At 35.4% G+C, this 13,623-nt stretch overlaps 2 protein-coding genes across 2 annotated transcripts; one reads left to right on the top strand and one right to left on the bottom strand.

Annotated features, from left to right (window-relative positions):
- LOC105160034 (mitogen-activated protein kinase 9-like) lies at positions 2,044–7,197 on the bottom strand. Its single transcript, XM_011077299.2, has 11 exons — positions 6,555–7,197; positions 5,392–5,800; positions 5,179–5,306; positions 4,961–5,020; positions 4,180–4,329; positions 3,903–4,058; positions 3,680–3,817; positions 3,521–3,594; positions 3,015–3,113; positions 2,664–2,926; positions 2,044–2,550 (listed from the first exon to the last, which is right to left on the bottom strand). Exons 1-10 carry the CDS (start codon positions 6,561–6,563, stop codon positions 2,665–2,667), a joined length of 1,485 nt encoding a protein of 494 aa, XP_011075601.1. The 5' UTR covers positions 6,564–7,197; the 3' UTR covers positions 2,044–2,550; position 2,664.
- Positions 10,831–11,430, top strand: LOC105161938 (L10-interacting MYB domain-containing protein-like). Its single transcript, XM_011079818.1, has 2 exons — positions 10,831–11,190; positions 11,278–11,430. The coding sequence occupies exons 1-2, from the start codon at positions 10,831–10,833 to the stop codon at positions 11,428–11,430; spliced, it is 513 nt and encodes a 170-aa protein (XP_011078120.1).

Raw genomic sequence — 13,623 nt, 5'->3', positions numbered from 1 at the left:
CTATTCTTTCAGAAACTAGCAAAAAGAACCCATTTTTCACAAAATTATTAGATTGCCCCTAAAGGGGACAAGAGGGAAAGTAAATAGCACTGAGTATAGGGATGTTCAAGCAATTATCCCGTTCACATCACACTCTCTATAAATACAAGCCCAAGAACACACATTGAACACCCACAAGTGATTAGGGTTTTTTAGGTTGCGCCACCTCCTCAGCATCTCGATCACCATCAAAATCCCGCTCTAAACACCCCCTCAGTCCGTCGCCTGAATTTCTTTGTTTTCTTCCATTTCAAGCAATTACTTTGTAAAAGAGATATGGGCTGAAATGCAAAAGGGGAGAGCTTGAGCAAATTCCTTGTTCGTGGCTCTGAAAATACCTGCAGGTTTTCTGCGGGCTGCCCTGCAAATTTCCAGCCTTGACATCAATAATGGCATCATAGTACGGGTTTCGTGCTTTCAAATGGGTTTTTTCCAGTGGAAAGTAAAGATTTTTCTTGGCCTATTTTTGGGCTGAGCTTTGCTTTTTGCAGACTGCTCATTTTGCTGATCGTCACAAACCCGCCTCCAAACGCCATTACATTCACTAATTTTATGAGTTTCTTTCGATTTTTCATTGGAATTTAGAATGCATATAGTATTGGATATTGGATTTCTGGCGGAAAGGACAATATTTTTAATTGATCTAATGTTGATTTTTAGTTGAACTCTAGACCCGAATAGAGCATCTTATTTCAATTAAAGACTCGATTTATTTTAATCAATACAATTAACAAACATAAGCTCGTACGAGTCCTGGATTAAATGCATGAAATAAGATCGTTCATGTGCGGAAATTTGGTTCTGCCTAATAAGATCAACTTTCGAAAATTGGTTCTGCTTAGTAACATGAATTGTTAGGGGTGCATAATTTTGAGTCGCCTAGATAATGTGAAGCTAAACTTTGATATCTCAATGAGAAATAAAATTTACTACAAATGCCATGTAAAAGGAACATTTTTGTGGGTCAAAGTCTCAATGGCGAAATTGAGTACACTGCTATTAGTAGAAATGGCAATGGGTTTGGAATGGGTCTGCCAAAATTTTGGATCCCAGCAATTAAGAAATTTTTGAATTTGGAATTCGTCTTGCCATAGACATGGGATCTAGCAGGTTCAACCCAATGAATTCGAGTTTAATATTTTAAAAATATAATTTTTAAAAAATAATATCCTCATAACTTTATGAATATGAGATAATAATTTTATTGGAATGTCAATTGTGTTTTTACATTTATATATGCATGTTTTTAGATTTTAAAATATGTGTTGTATATAAGTTAAAATCTCTATAAATTATTTATATTATTATTTTAATTTATAAAACTACTAATTCTATGTATTATGTGTAACTATAAATGAGATATACACATTCTTCTTTAAATATACATTCACATATATAATATAAAATATATATGATTGGGTTCGAATCAAATTTTGAACACTAGAACGGATTAAGACTTCAAAACCCACCCCAAACCAAATGAATTTAGATTCTAGTCCGAGTCTAAGCTAGACCTATTGCTCACTCCTACATAATGCTATAACATTATTTATGTGAGTTCCATTTGTAAGATTAATGTAATTTAATGAATATGAATTTTATTGTTATATTCTAAAATTCACTACAATTAAATGTATTTATTTTAAAAATTCATCATATACTAAAATTATTAGTCACTATTTCATATTTTAGTTTAAGATGATAGTGAGATTAAACAAACTCCCTACTATTAACTAAATTTTTTTTATCATACATTTAATTCCAATTTCTTCTTTCACCTATTTAATCCATACGAGAAAGTAAATGGAGCCAAAATAATTATTATCTTTGATCTTTCATATCTCTTGTGAACGAAATGTAATAATTTCAATAAAATTGTTAATATGATGTATGAAAATATAGATTCTATATTAAAATAAAGATGGTTAAAATGATATTAATATGTGACTTCTAAATTCTTATCTTGATTGTTTATTCATATTACGTTGATTAAACCATGTAAACTATTACAATTATTTGACTCTATCCACTCCTGGATATTGAAACATGATGGAAAAATCAGATGAAATCAAATGAACTTCATAAATATACACAAATTATCCTTTGGCTCCTGTACTCGTTCTTTCCCTGCTCTTAGAAAGAGAGTCAACCCATGTTCTTGAAACGAGTTAGCTGGCGACAGCGAAATGGCTATTCCTGGGTCTGCCTCAGCCAAGTCTTGATAACTAGAAATTAAGAACTTACAACTGAATGCATGTTTCCAAACAAATGTTAGGTGATTACAACAGTAAACTTGTCACACAATTACATAAAATACACACCGTCTAGCTCACAGCAAGAAGAAGATGATGAAGAGAAGAGAAACAAGAAAAGAAAGCTTGAAACATTGTGCCAGGCATAGCTCAAGAATCTCGAGCATGTTTGTCTCACAGATATCTTTCTACCTGGAATCTTGGTAAATATAGATAAGGGAATGAAGCAACTTCTTCCACTGTTTGAGAGCATCTACACCTGCTCACACAAGAATAGAGAAGGGTTTATCAGTAACAAGATCCAAATCTCAGAAAAACGGACGATTCATAACACTATGATTTTAATCTTATATAGTAGACAGGACAGCTAACCTCACAAGTACTCTGCTCCTTCAACACCAATACATTTCGAAGCACTAATGCTATCACTTCTTAACAAGCAACGCGCGCTGCAGCTTGATTTCCTGCAATCATTTCTCTTTGCTTTTGTGCCTGTATTACTAATTTCTGATGCTTTGACATCCAATGACTTTTTTGGGCTGACAAGGCATGGCCGTGGAATAGCAGCCACTGTTTGATTTGTAGAATCACTATTTTGGTCATGATCCTCATCTATGAGCCCACAGACCCGCTCCCTGCAAGCAAACAGTGATGGCTGTTAAGCTATTGATGTACCAAGAAAATCAAATAAACAACCTGTAAATCGATTCCAAAACCCCTCACCTGGGCAAGGAGGCATAGCGCCTTCTCAGTGGAGGCTTGTCTGCTTTACCCGGCTGTCCCTCCAGACGGAAAAATTGTTGCTTAAATTGGTCAACTCCACTGAAACACCAAAAGGTTTGATTAAGAGGGCCGACTAGATAGGAAAGGAATACAGATTCACTTTCAACAGATAAACTCACGAAGTGAAACAGATTGTATTATAACATGGTAAAGTAATGAGGTTGAAGCAAATGAAAATAAACAGATGTTGCACAAGTAGGCAATCGTCATGATCCAACATTCTTCTTTGCATAAACCGAATGGAAGCATATATGAAAAGATTGAACAGAGTGACAATATCCGATGTAAAATACCAAGGAACCATCATAAGAGAAAAGACAGACTTGAATGGAGGAAAACAGAAGAAAGTGAACAGAGATGATTTTATTTGATGAAGAAAGATAACCAAAGCGTGTGGATTTTTTATCTCAAACCCGACTTAATAAGGATTGTTTTAATTGCCCGACCTTGGATACATAAAGTGAATCTGGTCCACGCCACGGAGGTACTCCTGGAGCATCTGGGGATGATACTCCAAGATCTGTTTGCTTAATTAAGATACAACGTAAGTACAACTAATTTATGCAAGGATAAAAGCGTCAAGACATTACTAGTGATGCTCGTACCTCCCTGTAAATCAGCTCCCTCACGTCGTCTTTTGTTAACTTTCTCCTTTCAAACTCAAACTCGAACTTCGAAATGTGCTGAGTTGACGGCTCATCTTCTACATTTGCCAGTCCATAAAAATATGGATCTGCCAATGCCTGGAGTAACAAACAATCGCAAATGTCAAGAGATGACAACGAATTGAGTGAGAAAACAATGAATACTTGGTTACAGTAATCTTACTTCTTCAGCAGATGGACGATCTTTAGGATCAAATGCAATTAAACGTTCAAGTAAACGAAGAGCCAAGGGGTCAATATTTGGGAACCTTTGGGATAGAGGTACAGGTGGTTTCTTTTTCATGCTACTCAAATATCTCCGAGCCTTTTCATTTCGAATCTGCACGTACCAGAAAAACCCAATTACTCAAATAGTTTGTGCAGCATGAAAATCCAATCTCTAGAAACTCCAAGGTGTTTCTAAGAGATGAGTTAGCTGAATGATTACAACAGGAACAAACCCTTGAAATGGCTTCAGCAGAAGGTGAACCAAGAAGATCAGTTATAAGATCTAATTGGTGGACAACATTCTTCCCAGGAAACAATGGTTTACCAGTGAGCATTTCTGCAAATATACATCCAATGCTCCAGATATCGATAGCAGGGGTATACTGCAAAAACCGCAAGTTTTAGGAAATCTACTACATAACTTGCGCATAAAAAACAATTCTATCTGTATATTTCAGAGACTAAATTTGATTTAAGAACCCGTTTCCTACTTCTGCAACTGATCTAAACACTCAACCCCAGAGTGATCTTTCAAGATTGTAGGAAATCCAGGGATTATTTCAGCTATTAGTATCCACCAGAATACATAGACCTGGCAATCGACTATCTTAGAAAGGTAGCTTACATTACTCAGTACACCTAAAGTGGATACCGACAAAAGAACTCATATAACCCCTTACATTCTCCAGCAAACCAGGTGACCAATGTATCATTGAAATGCAAGAGTGAAATCAAAAATTCATATGAGCCATTAGCAAAGTCCCAACAGAACTAATGTGAAGAGAGAATAGAACAAGCATCACACAACCTAATAAATGGTAAAAGCCTACTTTTTTCTGATAAATTTTGATAATGATGGAGATTAACCACCATGCCATATATATGCATCCAACTAAAACAAAGAAAACTAGTTCAATCTACAGCAACATACAAAAAGTGGTATAAGTAGAGACCAAAAGTGACAAAGCTCAAACATGTATTTGAAAACTCTAAAGTGCAAACATGGAAACTTACTTTGGAGAAAAAGGAACCACAAAGTTCAGGAGCACGATACCACCGAGTTGCCACGTAATCCTACAGATAATCAGCATTTCAGTAAAAGATTACAATATTGTAAGCAATATGTGTAATAAGCAACAACACTGAGATTACTGCTCCGCAAACTAAGAGAAAGATGGAAAGATTTAGAGAATTCAATGTGAATCCTTCACATCTCTACACAAATCACATACAGTCCAAAAAACAGCAGATGGGGCATCACCAAATGATGCACGAGCTAGCCCAAAATCACAAATCTTTAACTTGCAGTCTGCATTAGCAAGGATGTTTTTGGGTTTCAAATCCCGGTGGAAAACATTTGCTGCAAAAAGGAATACTAGTAAGTCACATTAACTGCACAAAACCACAAGGAAACTAAGGAAATATGAGTTGAAAAAGAAGCCTACCAGAATGTATATATTTTAAAGCTCGAAGCAACTGATACAAAAAGAACTGATGATGCCCAGGAGTGAGATCATCATTTGTCCTGATTACATGGTGAAGGTCTGTCTCCATCAATTCGAACACAACATATATATCCTTGAATTCTCTCCTACATGGGGGCAGCATAATATGCTTTATTTCCACAATGTCTGGGTGCCGAAGCAACCGGAGGAGCTTGATTTCTCTAAGAATGCGAGTCGCTTCAGATACATGCTCAAAAATACCACTGATCTTCTTTATAGCTACCTTTTCTCCGGTGTGAGTATCAACTGCAGCAGCCACCACACCATAACTTCCCTTACCAACAACCTCTTGAATCTCGTATAAGTTTGCTTCACCATATTCGGTGAAGAAGTCCTTGAAAGGCATGTTCTGACATGCCAAAAATAATATCAGCAATGAATTGCATCTAGATAGGAAGATAATGAAGTAATTTCACATACTGACTAGAGGAAGGAAATTGATACTAAGATATTATTAAAATAACAGGAAGCAGTGAGAAAAATGATTTCAGTGACAATGCCCAACATCAGAGTTCAATCTATAATGACATAGTCTTATTTGTCATGTAAAAATGTTCTTGTTGAGGTTCACTTTTGAAGTGAAAATTTCAAGGTTTCATAACCTCATTTGCTTAGCTAGTTTAAGTTACTCCAAAACGAAATATTATATGGACAACCAGACACAAAAAGAAAGCCAACTTCTTCACCCCTCAGATAGAACAGAAATTGCTAGCTTCCAAGGAAACAAGTGTCCTTGTATATAAGGTAAACTCAACCAGATTCCTTTTCTTTTTCTTTGTTGAAGTTGCCCCGTAAAAAAATCTCAGGGATCCATTTTCTACAGATTTTATAATATTGAAACATGAGAATATAAAAGCCAAGCAATAACACAATGAAAAATTTCACCGCAAAGGAGACAACTAAAGAATCAACAGGGGAAATCAAAACCAGACATGTATAAATACCTCACTTATATTAGACTTAAATGTGAAAAAAAAAAAAAAAGAAAAGAGAGAGAGAGAGATAGCCCAGCAAAAGAGGAAAAGGAAAAATCATGAGTCTTAAGCCAGAATTCAGAAAACTTATCTAAACCTCATAAAAATCAAAGAAAGCAAAATGCTCACCTGAATCATTCGCAAATTTCCTCCAGAAGCGAAAACAGAATATATATGTCCTTTCCAAGGCCTCCGGAGAATGGCAGCTTAAAAGCAAGGACGAAAGCAATTCTCACAACCCACTAAAATATTGCTTGTATTAAATAACCCCTTCACATACAAATGAGTTGACATTAAGGAAATAGTCTTTTAGATGCATAAAAGGGCAGAGTTGATTATGTCAAGATTTTGTGTCCGTAAACGACTCATAAACCCTATCCCAAGATCCCTCTTTTCCCCTTTCCTGCTCTTCAGAGAACAGGTGATCTACAATTAAAGAAAACTGAATACTTCAATACTGTCTATCCACACATCATACTTAAACGATTTCAAGATTTGATCTTTCCCTGATTTTCTGCGAACTAGCAAGTTACTACGAAAGAAAATTGACCGCCAAAATTCTATGGCCATATAATAGTCAAGAAGAATGATTTCAAGATTTCTTTTCTGCACCTATTTTGATCATATGCAAGCTGCGAATGAAAGAGATATAGATCCCGACATATGAATGCTTGTGATTTGTGACTGTCGGTGCCTTGGTATTCACTTATATTTGTGAAGTCGAGAAGAACCCACGAAAAGAGGAAAAGTAAAAAATAAAGAAAGAGCCAATGGAGCGTGAGGATTTTAATGGTCAATAAAATATGGCCCAGAAAAATAGATACATATACACCTTCCCCACTTGGACTCTGTTAAAGTAAAGGACAACAAAATTTGCATTCAATGCAATTAGTCATCAGTGCTTTGATATGTGAGCCTTATCTTATCTGTTCACCTTTGCTGTTATTGCCCACACACACCCCTACACCCTTGTGTCTGTGTGTGTTTTGGGAGGAGAATAGGGCAAGTGGGCTGGCCGCTGACCATTTCGTCGGTGGAGACGTTTTGATAAGCTTCAGCTAGCTTACCCTGTATCGGCGGCGGCGGAAGAATCTTCTCCCGCGTTTGACTTGATTAGCGTATAGTTTCCATAATCAAGTATTCTACTCAAAATTGCTTTAAATCTGTTGTATTAGATAATATATAAAATTCTAACTAGTGGATCTTCTAATGCAAGCCCGTGAATAGATCAACAAGGAAATTGCAAAAGAAATTGTGAAGAATGAAATTCGTCGTTTCTCTTGATTGCACGTTTAAGGTTTGATCTACTTAAGAACACAATAAATATCCTTGCTTTTTTTTGCTTGTGTAAAGGACAATCAGATGAAGTATATATCACTGTATGGATGATAAAATCTCTGTTTCTCTTCGTCTATCAATCATGCTTTCATTTCCATTTCCATGCGTGTCTATTCCCTCCTCAGTGGTGGCGTCCTCTTACTTGTTTTGAGCAGATATCTTTTGCCACGACTTCCACGAGTCGCAACTATATCACCAGATTCACAAGAGTTCTCCAAGATGATCTTTTAACAAGGTTGAATGTGCCCATGGCAAAGCATTGTATTCTTTTTCCAGAAACTGGGATATAGATTCTTCTCTAGAACCTCCTTTCTCATTCAACTCTCGAAGAGCCCTTTCTATCATCTGAAAGCAGTAAAAGGAAGAACGTACACCGCACTTAGAAACAATTCCAAGTTTCCAACACAAAATGCATGCTCTCTGTGTTTATAATATATATAGGTCGATCTTTACTCTGTGGTTAGGAGATGGTACATAAGTTCTCTGTTTTTTCACAGATCTATAACTGCAAATTGACCATGAACTAATACGTACATGCTTGGACTGGCCATGCATAAAACGTTAAAATCCATGCACATTCACAAGTTAGAGGGACTAAACATTCATAAGAAAAGCATCTCCTTTTTAACAACATAATCCAAAGACTTGAAGATGAAAAGATTTCAAACACGATCAATATCATGACTTGCATCAAATGAAAATACTATGTTTGGTTTCATTTTTGGGTAATCACTGAGGCAAAATACACTCAATATTTGTCTCTTTGTTTTCACACTTTGTTTGCGTGTTTTTCTATTTATATATATATACACACACTTATGTATATAAATATAACATAAAATATATATGATTTGACAACGGATAACGATTTTATCTTCTGAAAATACAACTTTAAACATAGAAACAAAACATAAAATATCTCCAATATACTCTTATTGATCTTTATTGTTCTCTCACCAAAACACAAAACAAGTCACTCCAAAAACAAAATCAAACACAATGAAAGACATACGAAAAACAATAAATTAAGTGTAAAGTCCCACAAACAGAAACAGAAACACAACACATATCCGGTGGAAGAAAAGAATGATGGTGCATCGTTACCGCAGAATAAGGAGGGTGGTCAGGGGTTTTATATTGAGAAAAGAATTGGTTTAAGCGACTTGGGACGTGGGTTTGGGCAGGTGCAGTTGAGGGGTTGCTTGACTGGGCCTCCTCAACGAGTTTCAAGATAAGTGCTCGAAAGTTTTCCATGGCGTTCTTGCCAGACGTGGTTTGCTTGACTTGATTTATGGAATTGTGGAAAAGGGATTCGCTGTTTAGATGATCTGATGAAAAGGGCTGAGGTGTTTGAGCGTCCATGATTAATTTGTGGAGTAATGTTGGAGAAGTCTTGAAGTTTAGGAGCAGCCAGCAGTACAAATATATATTAGAGTCCTACTCCTACTCCTACTCCTGCATGGGATTAACTGTTTGGAATAAATAATGTTTTTACTCTTCTCTGGCGCTCTTTTTTGGTTGAACATGGATGACATATTTCTTTACCCAATTTTTGTGTTGGAGCTTTCTATTAATGATGATCCTCGTCCGACTATATATATAGGAAAAAATTATTATTAAGAATTATGTTTAGTAGAATCAAACCAATCATAAAATAAGTGCTTGTGATTAGTTATTTTTTCTGAACTGTACATCAATCATAAGACAAGTGTATTTTACTTATGATACAATTAATTCAAGTTCAGGTTCGACCAAATCAAGTTCGGGCTATAATTTTTCATATATAGTTGATTATAATTAAATTTATCTCTTTATCACCATTCGTAAGTTTTTTATGATATAACCGTTTGGTTGTGTTTCCAGTCAGTTTATTTTCACTTTTCACCATTTGGATAGTTGTGATTTTGTTTGGTGATGCAATTCTTATGGCATTCCTATTTTGTATACAAATATTTTGAAATTGTAGCAAACTTGTCAGCCATGTTTTATCTTAGGCCCGCCATTTTGTCATAGCCTTCAAATCAATTAAGTGTTAGTTTCTCTCACAAAATGTCTTTCCATGGAAGACTCTCAAAACCAGCTTGCCTCCTCCGTCCTCCTCCTCCGACCTGTCTGAACGTCCGATGTTCAACCCATTTTTCACCAGCGTCGAGTCCTGTAGTTTGAACATCAACATCCTTCGCCGGAAGAAAAAACTCACCACTCTAGATAAAGTGAGCTCTCTTCTACCTCAGAAATGGTCGAAGCAAATTTGCTGATCGAAGCAGTTTTGCTGGTGGTTGAAGCAGATTCGCATTACACAATATTTCGTCTGCCCGTTGTTATTCTGAAAGTAATTTTGTCCCGTTATTGGTGTATAACAAGTTCCTAATCTACAATGCACAATTTGAGTTGTTTTTCCATTACTTTGTTATGCTTGACTTTGCCAAAATTCATTCAATTTCTTGTTGCTTGTTTTTTCATTAGTTGTTGTTGACATTGTTCTGCCCTGTATCTCTATTGTTTTGTGGCTGATTTGAAGTGGAATTGGAAAATGGTGCAACAACTTTTGTGTGCAGATAAATTGATGAAACTCTTGTAGAAAACCCATTTAGTTGCAGTGTAATTCATGAAAAATGTTCTTACTTTTGAGGTTGCAGTGTGTAAAATGGATTTGATTTATAGTGCAGATTAGATAACTAGTTAGAGGGAATAGTCTAACCATGTACGAGGAATCAATGATATTAAATTTGAAGGGAAGTAACCATTAGCTATCTCTGTACTAGTCGTAATCTGTTTATCCTCATTCAACATTTACAGCTGATGATAATAATCTTTCATTCTTTGGGCGTAATGAAAACAGGAACTGAAATTCATCGCGAAATGTGAAGAACTGAACCAAAGTAATTTCGAATCAGGCACCATACGTACTTTCTGTTTCACACCGAACAGAACCTCTGTTCTTTTTCCTGTTTGTTGTTGCCTTACTCATTATTCGATGGTAATTGCAATTTATGGAGAATATACGATTAATTAATTTGCTTACTTTAGATGTTGAGTAACATAAGTTGTGATTTTAACACGGCAGATGAGTCGAAAGAGGAAGGAGCCATGCACCACGTCTTCGGAGCCAAGGTCAAGAATTAATGATGCTAGGTGGGATTTTCCACGGGTCTCTTTATTCATTAAATTGATGTATGACCATTACAAGAAAGGACAACTTATCTCATTTACATTTAGTGAGCAAATTTGGTGTGAAATAGGTGTTGAGTTGTATGAACGTAATAGAACACAATACACCGTGGCGCAACTTAAGGGCAAGGCCAACAGGTTTCGGATGCTTTGGCGTCAGTTTTATGATTTGGTATATAAACGGACTGGCTTTGGTTGGGATCCAACTACGTATACTGTCACTGCCAGTGAGGATCGTTGGACTGAATGGATAGCGGTAATCGTACATTTCTCATTTTACTTGTAAACATATAATCATTTTCATTTCTTATCATACATCAATTAATTATCAATGATTGTGCAGGCTAATCCGAGAGAGTTTGGCTTGAGAAAGAAGAGTCTTCCTCATTTTGATTTATGTACTGAGATGTTCTCTACTTCTGTAGCCACAAGCAATATTGCCCGTTCCTCCGCCATACCTCATTTCAACAACAATGGCGATGATGAGTTGATGTAAGCTATCCTGTAATGGATCCTTCTCATGCACTCTCCGCCGGAGTTGTGAAGTATCTAAGAACACCAAGAGGAGTGAAGCGGAAAGGGGGGCAAAGTGATCGCTTAAATAGAATTGATACTTGCATTGATGCCATAACGGCTTGTAATGAGGCAAAAACTCGAAAGCTGGCAAAAATTTCCAACGACGATATTGAAAATTGCATGCTTGCGCTTTCTAAAACGGAGGGACTTCCGCGGGATTTGTTCTTTGCAGCGCAAGATCAGTTTGTGTTAAAGGTTAGACGCCAATTGTTCCTTCTCATGAGTGACGCGGACAAACATGCGTGGGTTGAGAGACTCGGCAAGTAACCTCTTTATACGATAACTTGACTGCTAAACCCACTGCTTAGAATGATTTATGAATGTATTGACATTAGTTCATGTTTTTTTAACATTTTGTAGTCGATTGTTGTACTTGGATTTCTTAATTAACAGTGCAATAGTTGGGAATCTGAATATAAGTAGTTATCTTTAATTGTAATCCCATACATTTGTTTAATGATGGGGTAATAATAGGTTTATTTGAACAGGATTAGCAGTTATCACCATACAATTGTGGACACACTATTATACACGAATTTAAGAAGAACGCTTGATTAATTTTAATTTATTACAGTACACAATGACCCTTTAAATTAGTTATTTACTGAACCTTACTGTACATTAATTAATTATTATTAATTTTAAATTATTTATTATAATTAATAGCATATTTCAAACCAAAAAAATATGTTGTCATGATTTCGTGTAATACTGTACAATATGTGATATTGGGAAATTTATTTAAACAACTTTTAAATAAATATTTATTCTACACAATAATAATGGGAAATAATAATGAGATTATTAAGTTTTAATTATTTATTTTAATGATTAACACATTCTAGTAATACTTATTTTCGGAAAAAAGGTTGATGTCCATACTTTGAGTAAAATTGCACATTATGATTGTCGATAATTTATATTAAATTTATCATTTCATCATGCACAATAAATTTATATTTACACAGAATAAAAATTATCATTTCACTAAATTCATTTTTATACACAATAAATATATTAATTTATCATTTTATTAAATCATTTTTATATACACTATGATTTTGTGTAAACAAAAATAATAAAAATATTAAATTTCTATTTACAGATGTAAACGTAGGGTCCTTCTCAAATAGCAAAACTACCATTAACTTCACTAACTTGTTAGACAAAAGAAAGTCAAACCCCATGCATGAGGTAATGAATACGTAGGTCAGGCTAATTTTGTTGGAAGATTTGCAAAATCCAATTTGTCAGGTCAATTTTTGGTGCTTATTCTCATTATTCATTCCTCATGTTGGGAATTTTTTGTTAACAATAAATAAAAAAATATTTTAATATTTTATTTCATAACAATATAACCATTTGTTAAAAAATATTTATTGCACTTTGTCATCGACCCTCTTTCTTATCAAGTAGTAACTGTGGATGCACAAAGCCCCAAGTGGTGGTAGGTGCCTTCAGTTAATTCATATTTGTATTAACCTATAAGTTCCACATCAAATTATTTAATTGTGAAGGTTGTCTCCATTTCTTTCATAATATTCACCAATACCTTTGAGTAGAAATAGAGAGATGGATGAATCAAGTACCAACACTACCTTGTCTCCTCCTTCTAGGACCAATTTTCCTCATGATACTGGATTATCATGGGCCATTGGTTCTAGTAGTGGGGATGAAGAGACAGATTTTTTCAATATGTCTTCCGATGAGGAAAAACACTTCGTGTTACTTTTTGACGGTGTTATGCCCTTCATATTTTCGGACAAAACAACCACAACATAGTTCTTTTCTGCAAGATTATGATTGGGTGAGCAAGCTTACGTCGGGACACCCAAATCAAATCTTTAATATGATATGGATGAAGAAAGAAACATTCCAAATTTTATGCTCATTCCTACAAGACAAAGGTATTATATTAGAGTCGCAACGGTCGCGTGTCTCTGTTATGGAATCGGTGGCCATTTTCTTGTAAACTGATGGTTTAAGTGAGCGTCAAAGAAAGAGCTGCAAGCGTTTTCAGCACTCGTTGGAGACCATTTTCAAGCACATGAAACGTGTTTGTCGGGCTCTGTTATCTTCTTGCACCGAAACTAATTTGTCTTACCAATTTCAA

The sequence above is a fragment of the Sesamum indicum genome, linkage group LG1, assembly GCF_000512975.1.
Source record: "Sesamum indicum cultivar Zhongzhi No. 13 linkage group LG1, S_indicum_v1.0, whole genome shotgun sequence".
NCBI lineage: Eukaryota > Viridiplantae > Streptophyta > Magnoliopsida > Lamiales > Pedaliaceae > Sesamum > Sesamum indicum.
Note: the sequence above shows the minus strand (reverse complement) of the source record. Positions and strands in the feature narration are given on the sequence as shown.

Coding starts and splice junctions, on each gene's coding strand:
- LOC105160034 (XM_011077299.2), bottom strand. Junction 4,059..4,179: donor CTGCTGAAGCCATTTCAAGG/GTTTGTTCCTGT, acceptor TGGTACGTGCAG/ATTCGAAATGAAAAGGCTCG. Junction 3,818..3,902: donor ATCGTCCATCTGCTGAAGAA/GTAAGATTACTG, acceptor TTGTTACTCCAG/GCATTGGCAGATCCATATTT.
- LOC105161938 (XM_011079818.1), top strand. CDS start 10,831: ATGAGTCGAAAGAGGAAGGAGCCATGCACCACGTCTTCGGAGCCAAGG. Junction 11,191..11,277: donor GTTGGACTGAATGGATAGCG/GTAATCGTACAT, acceptor ATGATTGTGCAG/GCTAATCCGAGAGAGTTTGG.